The 15,572-nt window shown below is 47.6% G+C and overlaps 1 protein-coding gene across 1 annotated transcript in view; it reads left to right on the top strand.

Annotated features, from left to right (window-relative positions):
• Positions 1-15,572, top strand: part of SEMA6B (semaphorin 6B) — a 176,022-nt gene that overhangs the window by 106,706 nt on the left and 53,744 nt on the right. The window contains exons 2-3 of the mRNA XM_054980607.1: positions 4,399-4,531; positions 5,364-5,490. Of these exons, the coding sequence (XP_054836582.1) occupies positions 4,417-4,531; positions 5,364-5,490 (242 nt within the window). The 5' untranslated portion in view covers positions 4,399-4,416. The remainder of the gene's footprint in view (positions 1-4,398; positions 4,532-5,363; positions 5,491-15,572) is intronic.

Here is a 15,572-nt window from a genome sequence, read left to right as displayed (position 1 = left end):
GGGGAGAAGGAGAAAGTCAAACTGCCCCAGTATGTGCCATGTGCAGTCCTTCACATTCTCCCACATTTATGGATGGCTGAGGTATAATCCCCATGGAAAGGGTTGGGGTAATAGAGTTGGGGCCATGTTTGGAAATGACCATACCTTTTACTCTGTCCCATAGCAGAGGATCTATGTTTATCTATTACCAGGGCTTTTTTTCAGCTGGAATGTGGTAGAACGGAGTTCCGGAACCTCTTGAAAATGGTCACATGGCTGGTGGCCTCGCCCCCTGATCTCCAGACAGAGGGGAGTTGAGATTGCCCTCCGTGCCACTTGGCTGGAGGGCAATCTAAACTCCCCTCTGTCTGGAGATCAGGGGGCGGGACCACCAGCCATGTGACCATTTTCTCTGAGGGCAACCCACCGAGTTCCACCACCTCTTTTCCCAGAAAAAAAGCCCTATTACATATTTTTTTAACCTGCCCAAGGAGCTCGAGATGGCATACATGGTTTTCCATTCTGCATTTTAGTCTCGCAAAAACTTTATGTGGTAGATCAGGCTGACTTAGACAGATTGCCCCACGGTCATCCCCTTTGCTGAAGGAAGATTTGAACCCAGTCCCCGCCCTCTAACCACTACAACTTTACTAACCTATGTTGAGTATTGGGGAGTTAACAAATTGATTAGAATATCTTTGTTTTGGAAACGATCTTTTCCGTGCTGAGGTAAAGAGAATTTTTTTTTAAAATTCCTCTTGCCGATATTGAAAAAATGTGATTCTGTGATTTTCCATTCAACTTGGCCCCTTCATATGCGTCAGGTGCATCAAAATGACATCTACCGTGGTGCGAAAGAAATTCGCAAATCGAGACAACCAACAGTAAAATTTATCAAAACGCAAACACTTGCGACAGCCGCGTACAGAAGCAAAAAGGAATTAAAATGGGCCGATTTCTACCTCCTGAGTTAAGACTTTTTAATGTGTCGACTCCTTTATCTCTCGCTTCTCTTTCTCCCTCGCCTCTCTGGTGTGGCCTCACGCTTGTGTGCATAAACACTCCTGACATTATCACCTGAAGTTCTCTGCCAGCACAAGGTGAGAATTAAGGTTGATAACGCCTCTTCTCGGCAAGTGAAGGATGAGGGCATAGTTATTGCTCTTTTTTTAAAAAAAACAGACCTGTTAATTTATTTCAGAAGGAACATGTTGAGAACTCAGTCTCGTTGTGCGACTGAGCTATACAGCATTCATGGAAGGAGGAGGGCAAAACAAAGGGTCCTTCTGGAAGGCAGCTTTCCAGCAAGCCACGACTGGAAGTGGAACTGAAAGTGTGTCAGATACCTGGTGGTACGTGGACTCAGCACTACGGCCTGTAGGATAATGTCCTGCCTTGGATGGGCCGTGCACTCCCTGACAAGATCCTGGGTCGAAAATAGCTTGGTTGGACTGGTGCCTGGTTGAGGGGTAAGGAGGACCTCTAGCCAACAAACCAAGCAAGGGATCAACTCCTGGGGATCTATCCAAACCCAGGGCTGATTCTCTGCCCCAAAGACCCAAGCAGCTGCGTGGGGCACTACAGAGACACATTACTGAATCTCATCTATTTCCCAGTCAGTGGCAGTTTGAGTTGCCAACCTCCAGGCAGGGCAAAGAGATCTCCCAGAATAACCATTGGTCTCCATGCTGCAGAGATCAATTCATCTGGAGAAAGGGGCTGCTTTGGAGGGTGGACTGTATGGCATTATACTTGCCATCCAGGTCCCTCCCCATCCCCAACCCTGCCCTCTTGAGGCTCCACCCCCCAAACCCAGGAATTTCCCTATTGGCTGTGCATGAATATTGTGGGTGTGGCTTCAGCCTGTGATTCCATGGACTCACAACACTGCCAGGCAGTATGAAATAAGCATCTGTGGCTTATCCCCATTGTCACTTTCTGGGCCCCTTGCTGCCTGTATCCTGTAGCTGTCCTCGCCTCCCGGGGCTGCACTGAATCCTGGCAGTACATCTAGCACCACTGGAGATCAGCTTGCTCCTACCATGCAAACAGTGGGTATATTTTCAACCAGCCCGGTCCATACAAATATAACCTCTTTCTGTGTTGGTTCCATGGGGCTAATTCAGCAAATTGATCTAAAATGAAACTGTCTTTACCTCAACCTTTCTCTCGCACAGAACCATGCAACAAAATCAACATAGCTCACAAATAAAGATAGCAGTGAACAGGAAACTGCAACAAAGTTCAATTAATCAAAATTTGCAAAATTTGTGGTGAGTGAAGTCCCATTTCTCAAGTCCACCAAAGCGCAGGATTCTTCTCATTTACTCCTCTTTCAAAAGGATTCAGTTCCAACAAAACGGACAACGCAGTGCCTAGACTGCAGTCTGCAACTTGAAAGATCTAGCCCTTCTACAAGGTGATAAGAGCTAAGAAAATCTTATCACGCTCCCCAGCAACCAACCTCTTCTTCTGCTGCTAAGCTCCATCGACTGACTACACTTCTACTGGGCTAAACCAACTAGTTCTTGAAGTGTACACAAGCAAGGCAAGTTGGAAACTGGCCCAACTGAGGAGTGAGGCTATATCCAGCAGAGGAGTAAGATAGAGACGCGGTGTTGTAGTGAGCCTGCAGGATTTGTGGCCAATGTGTACTGGGGCATCCGAGCGAGCTGAAATGAATATTCGGAGAATGTGCCAAAATGTCCCATTTTGGCCTCTCCAATGCTGAATGCAAAACGTTGCCTTTAGGAATATGCGGGACACATTGTTTGACTGCTGCTGAGATCTCATGCTTGATATCTATCGGATGTCAACCGTACTAATATTCTCTGCATCACATCTGCCAAAAAGCGGCCTGGAAATTGAGTGCCATTATGTGTGACATGGGAAACAGCCAATGCGCACCAAACATCGTACACGCTATGGCAACAGACTCCCTACGGGGATTCTGTATTGTGTGATAAACATCTTGCTTCCATTTCTTCTCAACCTACTGATTGTGTCGGCTGGTCCTATGTTATCCTTTGAAGCCGTAAGAGAGAATAATGTTGACTTATCGTCGGGACCGTTCATGACATTATAAAGCACAGTTCTGTTCCTTGTAGCAGTCTCCCTGCTTCCTAAACCCAAGTACCTAAACCTTTCTTCGGTGGGAAGCTGTTCACTACAATGTTGGGAAAGTTCTGTTCGCTGGTTCCCTCGAGGGATTTTGTGGCCCGGGAGAGATCAGGACATTTCGAAGAGGCATTCCTTGTAGCCTAACAGACAGTTGGCTGGTTTTTTGTCTCTCAACAACTGGGTTGAGCAGTGGGGGGAGGAAAGAGGGAGAATTCCCTCATCAGCCCCCTCTTGTCAGCAGGAAATCTGAGCCCGACCCCCATTGTATCCACATATGATGGTGCAGAACAGGTGTTTCGGTAGACATCCTTGAAACCGAAACATTTGCAAGGTTCCTTCGTGCCTTTTGGAGTGTGCGGAGGCATTATGAAGGGGTACAAAGTGGGACGTTATCATTTAATAAGACTTCCTGGCGACTCCTGGTTTGCTACGTTTGTGCAAAACCTGGAGATCCAAGGAACAGTGGTGGAGAAAAGCATATGCCACTCGTTGCGCAGGTCTGTCTTGGGGGTGAGGGGGTGGGGCAATATCCTCTCCAAGCCTAGAAGCACCAGTCATTCTAGTTCTGAGATTTCCCTCCCCTTCCATACAGATTTGCCAGGGCCTAATTGATGCAAGTTATACATACGTACGTAAAAGCAAATGTTCCCCATTTTGTTGCATACGGTTGGATCCCACCTAGAATTTCCATCAGTGCAGGGGGGGGGGATTATTTTTCCCTATTTCTTCCCTCCTGCAGCAGACTTCTGATCCCCTATAAGGCTGTTCATGGCAGTCCTCTACCCCAAGGAACAGCATTTGGGGAGGGGAATTTTGGGCTGCGGCTGGAGTGCAGAGGCAGGAAAGCTGTGCCCTTGGGGAGTCCATGCCCTTGCTGAGCTTTTCGTTCTGCTTTTTGTTCTCAATTCTGTAATCATACATATCTCAGGGTGCATAGGTTTTTACACTTGTATTTATGTGTCCGCTGTAAGTCATTTCTCCATATTCTCCATGGCACTGATTTATTGAAGGTGAAAAGGGTGTGCATTTCACAAGGGGAAATCATGCAAGGAAACTGAAAAGTACACAAAAGAATTACAGGTTTGAATCACATAAAATGGAAGTAGAGATTTGGGGTTGGATGAGGAATTTGAAATTCTCTCTACCATCTCCCCTATCATCCTCACTGTTTCCGTGCAGATTCTCCTGGCATAATTCTGTGCACCCTCTATGGATGAATGTCATGCACTAAAAAAAAAAAAAAAACCCTCCAAAGCGAAACTTGGTCTTAATTCTCTTGTCTTGTCTTGAACCCCATAGATATAACAGGCGCTCCCCATGGAGACCATGAGCCCACCATATATCCCGCTTGTCCTGCTATTGCTGCTGGAGGGGACGACCCAAGCCTTATTCCCTGAAGAACCCGGCCCCATCAGCATGTCCCTTGAAGACTGTAAGTACTTTGGGATTGGGGGACATGGAGTTTATATTGTTAGCTGAGTGCAAAATAATGCAGTGAAGTTACACTGTGCTGATTAAAGAGGCAAAAAGTTTATTTGAGGAAATACATACTTGATAGCAAAGAGAAGAGAGAGAGATTCCTTGCTATCTGACTACATCTTGCAGAGAGAGAAAAAAAGTGTGGCAGGAGAAAGAAGAAGCAGGATATTGCCCTGTTTAGCCCAATAGGAGACAAGGAAATGACCCCCAGGAAACAAGAGAGATGCTGCTCTCACTGTCCTAGCTAAGTGATCCTTGCTGCCCCCTGCATAGAAGGCTCTTCTTCCTTCTTGCTGCTGCAGTACACCAGACATTGCTATTTCCAACATATATTTACAGTGGAAGCATCCATTTGGGAAAAGCAGTGAGTTCGTTACTTGAAGATCACTTCAGTTGCAGAGGGTGGCGTGGGTGAGAAGGTTTTTCTTCAGCCCCACTCTGCTGACGTCACAAGTGCTAGCCACTCAGCACTGCCCCCTAATTATATGTAGGAGTTCATCCTTTCCATTGTGAATTCACAGCATTGTTATCCTGTCTCTCCTTTAAAGACAGTGTAGTTTTCCCCATTGTATTGTTACGCTGACACTGTAAGGTAGGCCGTGCCAACACCAAAGCCACCCAGTAGCTTTTTGGCTGAGCAGAGAGGGAGATTTGAACTGGATCTCTCAATCCAGAGCGGATGTACTACCTGTTCTGCCATGTTCATACATGATTCCATAACCAAATTGCAGTTAAATTCAAGAATCACCCAGGACTACCCACCGTCTTCCCTCATATCCCCACAGCTGTGAAGCAATATTCAGTCTTTGTGGGCAACGGGATGGGCAGGTACTCCAGCCAAGATGGCGGGGCAGAGCGCCTCAACATTCAGCGGATGGTAACGATCAACAGGACACTGTACATCGGGGACAGGTAACGTGAGATATGTTCCATTTTTCTCATGGCCTTGGTTCATAAATGGCAGAACAACATTTCACCTCTCAGAAACTGGGTGCAGAAGGAGAACAGACGGGAACTGAATAACTTATTTAATACAAACTTTATTAGAATATACTCAGACTTCAGTTGGTGTGCTTTTGCCATTGTCTGGGCATGGAGCAGGGGTCCCTAGGGGTGTGGGGCAGGGAGGTAGTTGTGAATTTCCTGCACTGTGCACGGGGTTGGACTAGATGACCCTGGAGAGCCCTTCCAATCCTATGATTCTATAAGAAGAGCCCTGCTGGATCAGACCAGTGGTTTGTCTAGTCCAGCATCCTGTCTCTCACTGCAGCCAGATGGTTGCTACGGAGGGCCAACAACAGGGCATAGAGGCCGAGGCCTTCTCCTGATGTTGCTTTCTGGCACTGGGATTCAAAGGTTGACTGCCTCGGAATGTGGAGGTTCCCCTTAGTCACCATGTCTAGGAGCCAGTGATGGACGTAGCCTCCATGGATCCATCTAATCCCCTTTTAAAGCTGTCTGTGGCCATCCCGACATCCTCTGGCAGTGAACTCCACATCCTAATCGCTCGCTGTGTACAAAATTTCCTTTTCTCTGTCCTGAATCTGCTGCCCATCAGCCTCATTGGATGCCCTCAAGTTCTAGTATTTTGGGAGAGGGAGAAAAGATGCCCTCCATCCAGGGCCGGATCTACGGTTGCCAGTGCCCAGGGCAACCAAAGTCTGGCCACTGTGCGCACACGTGCTCCTGGCGCTGCGTGATGACATCGCTCTGTGATGTCATCACACAGGTGGCACGTGCTGCCCCGTGGCAAGCCGGCTGTCCTGGCGTGCCGCGGAGCTGGCGGCGGCAGCGTGGGTGGCTGGGAGGCCGTCCGCACCATTCACCTGCCCCGCAGGACAAGGGGTGCGTGGCAAGCCGGCCGCCCCTTGTCCTGCGGGGCAGGCGAATGGCACCTGTGGCCTCCCAGCCACCCGTGCTGCTGCCGCCAGCTCCGCTGGACGGGGCACGTGGCAAACACACCCCCTGTCTTGCCGCCCGCACGCTCCTGGGGTGGCAGCTGTGCTCGGCACCCCCACTTTGGCGGCACCGGGGGAAGACTACCCCCCCTGCCCCCCCTGTCGATCCGGCCCTGCCTCCATCTACTCTCTCTACTCTGTGGATAATTTTATAAACATCTATCATGTCCCCCCCCACCCAGGTCAGTCATCTCTTCTCTAAACAGAAAAGTCCTAGGCTCTTCAGCCCTTCCTCATAAGCAAAGTGTTCCCAAATCCCTAAACATCTTGGTTGCCCTCTTCTGGACTGTCTCCAGCTCTGTTATAAGAACAACAACAACATTCGATTTATATACCACCCTTCAGGACGACTTAACACCCGCTCAGAGTGGTTTACAAAGTATGTTATTATTATCCTCATGGCAATCCCCCTGTGAGGTGGAGGAGGCTGAGAGAGCTCTGAGAGCTAAGCTACAAGAGGCAAATTACGAGGATGCGCACGTGAGGGGAGTCACAATGTTAGCCGGGAAGATGAGTTTTAAAAGAGATCAGAAGGCTCCCTCAATTTCCCCTCTCTACAGAGCCACAAAGATTTCTCCTCAGAGGGTTTCTTTATTTCCTCTTTGCCTCATAGAAGGGGACTGACAGAGCCTTCGGGAGGCAAAAAGGAAATTGTTGAAGCAGGACTTGTCTTTGTGGAAGCCGTACTGATTTCCCCTCAACACGCTTTGTTCCTGTATTTGCCTAAGAATTCTATCTCAGATCACAGTTTCTACAAATTTTCCTGGGACAGGCATTAGGCTAACCAGCCTGTAATTTCCTGGTTCCCCTATGGATGTCTTTTTTTAAAAATCCATGTAACATTTGCTACTCTCCAGTCTTTTGCTACAGTGGCTGATTTTAGTGACAAGTTACATATATGGGTTCGTAGATCAAGCATTCTCACATTTGAGTTCCACAAGAGCCCTTGGGTGTATGCTATCAGGACCTGGAGACATTGGTTTGTCATTTCCCCATTGGTCTAAAACTTCATCTCTTGTCGCTTCAATTTGAGTTAATTCTTCAGCCTCCCTTTCTGGAAATGGTAGCGGTGGCCATGGGTACATGCCCCAACCTTCCAAAGTGAATATAGATACAAAGAATTCATCAGGTTTCTCTGTTGTCTCCCCCTCTTCCTTTATCTCTCCCTCTGTTTCTCGGTCATTCAAAGGCCCAGCTGTTTGTCTGGTTTTCTGCTCTGGAAAGAGAAATGATAAAGAAAATTTTAAGAAATGATGAATGATTTATTGTTGGTTTTGATACTTTGAGCAACCCTCTCCTCAAATTCTATTTTTGCATGCCTAGTTATTAATTTACACTTATTTTTGTCCGACCCTGTGGTCCCTTCTGTTCACTTCATTAGGGCAAATCTTCCACTTCTTAAAAGAAGTCTTTTTTTTTCTTTTTATGGCTTCCCTGACATGGGTAGTTAACTGAGCAGACGTTCTCTTAGACTTGGCAGCACCTTTTCTACCCTGGGGGCTGCATTCCACCCAGGCTTCAATTAGTGTGGTTCTAAATAGCTTCTAAGCATCCCCCAAGGATTTGACCCTCCTGTGTTTCCCTTTCAGCTTCCTTTTAATGATTCCCCTCGTTTTTGTAAAGTTCCCTGTTCTGAAATCCAATGTTAGTGCTTTGGACTTTTGGGGTAAGTTTTCATTGACAAGAATGCTGAATTTAATAGCATTCTGGATGCCGTACCCAGTTGGTGGGATAACATCTACATCCCTCACAAGGGCCGATTCCAGACGGCCCTCTGCAATCCAAAACGTTGCGCGTCATTGCGCGGAAAATGCGATATTTCGCGTTTTCCGCGCGATGACGCAGGACAACGCGCAATGTTTTGGATTGCAGAGGGCCGTCTGGAATCGGCCCAGGTCTTGAGCCCCAGTCGGAATGAAGTCCAAGATCACTACCCCTCTGGTTGGCTCTGTGACCAACAGTTCCAATACACGGTCATTTACGATGTCCAGGAATCTCATTTCTATAGCATTTGCCCAGTCGAATCGAATCGAATACCTTTATTGGCATAACAGGACATACATATGCACAGTCAGCAAGGAGACAACAACAACAAAGAATCCCTTGCCCCATCACTTAAACCATTCTTCTCCTCTTCGATGCACAACAAAGAAATTTAGCCACAGATTCAATGATCCCAGCGTTATGTGTGGATAGTAAAAGGCATGTCTGACTGTCGTCCAACTGACCTTCACGATTTTGAAGCAAAGGTTCTAGATAAATGGCACGGATATCACAATACAATAAGCAGTACAGGAGAACACGTTCAGTACTTTCTCATTTACCCAGTCAGTGTGAGGGTAGTTGAAGCCACCCATTATCACAACATTATCTGCCATGGAGATAGATCAAGATGGGTCGCCACGTTAGTCCGTCTGTAGCAGTAGAAAAGAGCAAGAGTCCAGTAGCGCCTATAAGACTAACAAAATCTGTGGGAGGGTATGAGCATTCCTGAGTCAGCTCACTACCACAAATTTTGTTAGTGTTTTGTGAGTTGTGACTCTCCAAAGTGAGCTGTGACTCATGAAAGCTCCTACCCTACCACATATTTTGTTAGTCTTACAGGTGCTACTGGGCTCTTGCTCTCTTCTACTGCAACATTATCTGCTTTAGTCATCTCCCTTATTTCCTTCTCCATTTTGAGATCAGCCTCAAGAATTTGATCAGATGAGTGATAGCAGGGCTTTTTTTTCAGCTGGAACGCGGTGGAACGGAGTTCCGGAACCTCTTGAAAATGGTCACATGGCTGGTGGCCCTGCCCCCTGATCGCCAGACAGAGGGGAGTTTAGATTGCCTTCCGCACCACTCCAGCGGCGTGGAGGGCAATCTAACCTCTCCTCTGTCTGGAGATCAGGGGTCGGGGCCACCAGCCATGTGACCATTTTTGCCAAAGGCAACCCACTGAGTTCCACCACCTCTTTCCCCAGAAAAAATGCTCTGAGTGATAGCACACCCAACTTTTAACCCATAGGAGGACCCGTCCACTTTACCCATGATTGCCACTTTTAAGTTACCATTAGGGCACAGTATTTCCACCCATATTGCTTCTGTTATAGAGTTCATCCCCCTGAAGTTTTCTAACGTATTTGATTCTATGACCTCTTTGATATACAATGCAACATCTCTCCTAACATGTCCCTCCCTGTTCTGCCTGTACAGCTTATATACAGGGATGACTATATCCCATTGATTTTCTCCAATCCACCATGTTTCTGAGAAATAATTTATTTTACTCAATTTTTAGTTGCCACTCACCCAACTCACAACATTTAGCAATCTAGTAAGTGAGAGGCCAACATAAGAACAAGTAATAACAATAAAATAAAATTGAAATCTTTAAAAATACATTAAAATATCTGGCTGAGCAACATACCATGGTCAGGACCAACCCCAAAATGTCTGGTTAATCTTCAAAGGCCAACTTGAACAATTCGGCCTTGTGTGCCCTGTGGAAACTCAACAGATTTGGCAGGGCCTAGTTGCCACCAGAGAACATTCCATAGGATAGGGGCCGCAACTGAGAAGGCCTTTTCCCTAGCAACAGCTAACTGAGCTGTCCTGGGTTTGGGCACCTGCAAAAGGCCTTGAGAAGATGATCGAAGGGGGCATGGGGGTTATAGAGGGACAGATGGTCCCGTAGGTATGAGGGTCCCATTAAGGGCCTTAAAAGTTAGCATCAGCACCTTGAAACAGATCTGGAGACTAATTGGTAGCCAGTGCAGCTGCTGCAAAATTGGGATAATGTGAGATAGCCATGGTGTTATGGTCAGCAACCTGGCAGCTGCACTCCAGACAACCTGCAGCCTCTAAAGTGTTCTCAAGGGTAGCCCTACATAGAGTGAATTGCAGTAATCCAGTCTGGAGGTAACTGTTGCATGGCTCAATGTGACAAGGTCAGACCCAGACAAATAAGGAGCCAGCTGATGGACTGGACATAGGTGAAAAAATGCTGCCCGCCCCCCCGTCACCATGGACACTTGTTTATCAACTGATAGCACAGAATCCAACCGTACCCCCAAGGCTCTTTATAGAATCTACAACCATCAGCTGCATATCATTGAGTCTTGGGAGTGACTCTCCAGCTAGCATCTCACAGTCTTTCTACACGAGACGCCTTGGCATATGTTTGCCAAGTGTAGGGAGATGCAATGTTAGCCGGGAAGTGTAGTTTAAAAAGACAGAGCCAGAAGACAGATCGCTTCTCAAAGGGTTTGTTAATTTCATCTTCACCTCTGCAAAGGCTCTGTCAGTTTCACCTTTCCAGTCTAAAACTGTGGGATTGCAACCAGAGGGCAGTGAAGAATGGAAATAGACTGGAGCTGCCTTTCAGAGCCAAGCTTAGACCTTGAGAGGTTATAATGGGCTGAAGTTTCCCTTCTGGCATTTCACAGCCCCTTCACACAGCTCCAGTGTATAGCAAAGCCTTTGCCCTGCCTCCAGCTCTGTCTTTTTAAACTAAACTTTCCAGCTAACATTGCATCTCCCGACATGGGTTCTTCACGTGTCACATGTCTCATGTAGAGAAATTCTCAGTCTTTCCCAGCCATGTGACCTCCATCTTAGATGGATTCAGCCAGCCCCTTCTTAACTACTTGACTACTGCATCTAGGCGTTGAGATAGTGTCAAGTGCCCTGCTGCTGGCTGCTTATCCAGCAGAAGGAAGAGCGGAGTGTCATCAACAAATTAACAGCACAGCACCCAACCCCAAACTTTCTGATGAGCTCGGCAAGAGGGTGTATATATAAATATATATGTATTAAATAACATCGGGGAGAGGATCGAACCCTATGGGAGCCCACAATTCAGGTCTTAAAGGCCAACCTCTCCTTTCTAACAGCAATCCTCAGAGAGCGTCCCTGGAGAGACAGTTTGGTGCAGTGGTTAAGAGTGGCAGGACCGGGATTGATTCCCCACTCCTCTGCTTGAAGCCAGCTGGGTGACCTTGGGTCAGTCGCAGCTCTTCCAGAGCTCTCTCATCCCCTCCCACCTCACAGAGGGATTGTCAAGAGGATCATAATAACACACTTTGTAAACCACTCTGAGTGGGCGTTAAGTTGTCCTGAAGGGTGGTATATAAATCTAATGTTGTTGTTGTTAGGAGTCAGTATCCTTGATCACCATATACTGGACTAGCTTGATACCTGTGCTTCGCTACGGTATTTAACTACTTTAAATCAAGTTATAATACTTATAGATATGTAACATTTTTGGGTTTTGTTTTGTTTTGAGTTGGCAACCTGAGTGAACTTTTAGGAGAAGACTGTGACCTCAGGACACATTCAATGACTCCCAATAGCAACTGTAGACTGTTTAGAATGTGGGGGTGAGGACCAATCAGGCCGCATACGCAATTGACCTCTGGGTTCCAACTGTCTCTGGGGGAGGAATGAGGTGTGGAATGTTGTGATCCCCAATCTGCCCACTTATGCAAATGATCTTGAAAGGCTGGCCCAATCAGGGAAGAGTGGTCGAGCTGGCAGTGGACGGGGGCACAAGCAGGCAGCAGCATGCCAGCCACACAGGGAAGCTTTGGGAAAACACATTTTTACCCCTTTTTACCCCTTTAGGGGGCGAATTTCTTAAAATCCCTTCTTAGTGGGTGTTTACATCATGAAAGGAATGTTCTCCCCGAATTTCAAGTTTCTGGGTTCAGGGGTTTAGGCTGGGCCTTGATGAGTCAGTCAGGACACTTGTCTTTGTATTTATAGATTAAACCAATGGTCCATCTAGTCCAACTTCCTGTTTTCTGTAGCATCCCTCTGAGAAGCTTCCGAAAAGAGGGAAAAGGAGATCACCACCACTGTTGCTTGTACTTGGGGATACACTGCCTTTGATTGTGGAGGCTCCATCTAGATTGCATTGCACTTGCATTGTTGAAGCCTCACACAAAGCCGATTGACTGGTATATGACGTATTCCCAAATATTCTGACCGTTGGGGGGATGAACTCAGAATGATTTCAGGTCAACTTATTTGAAGAAAGAAAAAGCTGGGAGGGAGGCTGCAGCGGAATGGGTTCCTCTTCCTCCCGTTTTCTCCGATTCTCTCTCTCCTCTGCAATTTGTTTTGTTTGTGACCCTCGGAGCGGATTTTCATTGCAAATGGCAGGCTGCCATTTGCAGGAGGGAGGAAAGAGATCCACATCACCAATTCCTTCAATGAGCTTCTCCACAGGAACCAACCTGTTGTGTCAATAATGGTGCATTGTACAAAATTTGTACAAATAAACACCGATTCCATTACCAATTGCTGTGCTGACTCCAGATAATACAAAACAGACAAGAGGGGACTGACTAGGCCAACAAGAGTTTGACTTCTGCTGAATGATGAAAATCCCAATGTTTGCATGTTGAAACGCCACAGTCAGTTAGGATGGTGCGTAGTATTTTCATTTAATGAAGAATGCCACCTGATATTTTTCTGCTGGTCACTCGTGATAAATAAATTGTTATGCTGGCCCTAGAAGTCTAATTAAAGGATTCCATGTTTGGGCCGTTAGCAGAGTCTATTGTTTGGTGTAGGAAGTGTGATTATAGGTGGTTGTGAGCTCGTTCTGCTGGCTGGTGTGTGTGCAGGAATGAAAATAATAAATCATGCACTTGCTTTATATTTAGAAAGGAAATAAGAGTTCTTTATTGTAGGAACTCCATACTCTGATAAGAAAGGAGAGAGACGGATCCTATCTAGATTAAGGATGGGCATGGATTCTAGGACAAGTCCAGCATCCATACTTCCAAGATGGAGGTAGGAAAAGGGGAGAGATGTTGCCTGGAACAAAGCCAGGAAGAGAAGTGAGAGGGAGGAAGTCAGGAGGAGGAAATCCTGAGAATAGCAATCTACATATCAAAGGACAGTCAGAGCGGTAAACAGGGCCAGTGTGTCCATGGAGACAGATCCGGCAGCCGCCTCGAGTGCTGAGGCACAGGAGGGGGTACCGGGGGCAGGGGTGCACGCTGTGGAGCTGGCAGCAGCACTGCTGGCAGCTGAGCGGGAGAGCTGGGATACCACCCTGGCTGCCTGCTGCGCCGGGCCCACAGCTGCTGCGCCCGGCCTGAAGAACGTGCTGGCAGCAGCAGCGCAGGGCAGTCTGAGTGGGCAGCCCTCCTGCTTAGTTGCCCTGTGCTGCCACTGCTGCCGCCAGCACACAACTCTGGGCCAGGCATGGCAGACAGCCGGGGCAGTGTGGGCCAACTGAGCGGAAGGGCTGGGAGGCCACCCGGGTGCCGTCCCAGCTGCCTGCCGCACCAATGGGGCCAGCTTACAGCGGCATGTTGTGTGATGACGTCACACGCAGTGACGTCATCACATTGTCCAGGTGCACATGTGCACACGGGGGCAGCAACAGCCCTGAAGCTGCCCCCAGCCTCAGGCGCCAGAAAGCCTGGCCCTGGCAGTAAACAGTAAACAGAATGCCCTGACCTCTCTATCTTTCTAACTCTTTGGTTTGTCCCCCTCTGAAACCTGAGGAAAGGGACAGCGTTAAATCCTCCTCTTCCAACAACTCAGCAGTGGACTCTTCCCAGAAGATTGTTGTTGACAAACTTACCAAAGGTTGGTGTAGTGTATGAGCTTTCTAACGCTTTAGAATCCTTCATCGTGAAGCAAGCTGTGAAACTCAAAATCTCACAAAATGGCCCAAAGAAAAACACAAGATTGTAAATAAGCATCAAGTCTAGAAATAATCATCATCCTTGATGCCGTACTCCTTGCTTGAAAACTGAGCCTCTTTTAGTGTTGCCAACCGCCTGGTGAGGCCTGGAATTACAATCTACTGCAATCTACTGAGATCAGTTCCCCTGAAGACAATAGCCGCTTTGGAGGGCAGGCTGTACTGAATCTCATCTCTGCTGAGCTCCCTCCCTTCCCCAAATCCTGCCCTCTCCAGGATTCACTCCAAAATCTCCCGGAATTTCTCAGCACAGAGCTGGCAACCCACGCCTGCTTGCAATTCCCACTTTCTCTCAAGTCGAGCCCTCCATACGATTAAATGGCTGATTTGTTCCCATATAAACTGAACAGGGTTTCATGAGTGTATTTCTGTCTGCATCTTTGGTAGCATTCATCATCACCATGTAAGCAGGTGGCTGGTAGCTGCTGTTCGAACATGCTCGGAATGAACTAAATTGCACAGGATGATGGGAACTGTAGTTTACCTCGTCATCTGATTCCGTTTGGGAGGTTGCAAAAATGACCATTCTTGTCAGTCTGGCAGAAAATCGGGCGGGGGCAGGGGGAGATTGAGGGGAGTATTCACAGGTGAGATAGATCTCAGTTGGGACCTATTCTCTGCTAAGAGAAGCACCACCACCCCATAGCAGGTTTTCCTCTTTGGAAAAGTGAGATCCTTATTACATGAGAGGTGCAGCATGAGCCAGGTTTGGCATCCTGAACCGCGTGGTAGTCACATGTGTGGCCAGGGGGGCGGGGGCTCACCTTAAAAAGCACAGTGGGGGCTGCTTCTGCTCTGGAGTGTGGGCAGTTGGACCCCCCAGCTCAAGAAAACGGCACTTGAAGGAAGGTGGAAGCCCCTCCTCCTGGCATGCCATGCTTAGAGCAGAATCGAGCCCAACAGTGTTTTTTAACATGTGTCTTCTGTCACATATGTGACCACCACCTGACACATGTAATGTGGCTTATGGTTTTGGGGGGGGGGCAGGCATATTTGTGCACATATGCACATGTGCGCAAACAGTTTGCAAGCATCCTGTCAGTTTGGAGTGCGGGACTCTAATTTGGATAACCAGGTTTGATTCCCCACTCCTCCGCTTGAAGCCAGCGGGGTGACCTTGGGTCAGTCACAGCTTCTCGGAGCACTCTCAGCCCCACCCGCCTCACAGGGTGATTGTCGTGAGTATAATAATAACACATTTTGTAAACCACTCTGAGTGGGCATTAAGTTGTCCTGAAGGGCGGTACATAAATTGAATGTTACTATGTTATTAAATCCTCCTCAATGCATGATGAGTGTTTTCCTACATTCAAGGAAGATATTCTCAA

Source organism: Eublepharis macularius, chromosome 5 (genome assembly GCF_028583425.1).
Source record: "Eublepharis macularius isolate TG4126 chromosome 5, MPM_Emac_v1.0, whole genome shotgun sequence".
In the NCBI taxonomy this organism is placed as follows: domain Eukaryota; kingdom Metazoa; phylum Chordata; class Lepidosauria; order Squamata; family Eublepharidae; genus Eublepharis; species Eublepharis macularius.
The sequence above is the reverse complement of the archived record's forward strand: the minus strand, read 5'-3'. Positions and strand labels throughout refer to the sequence as shown.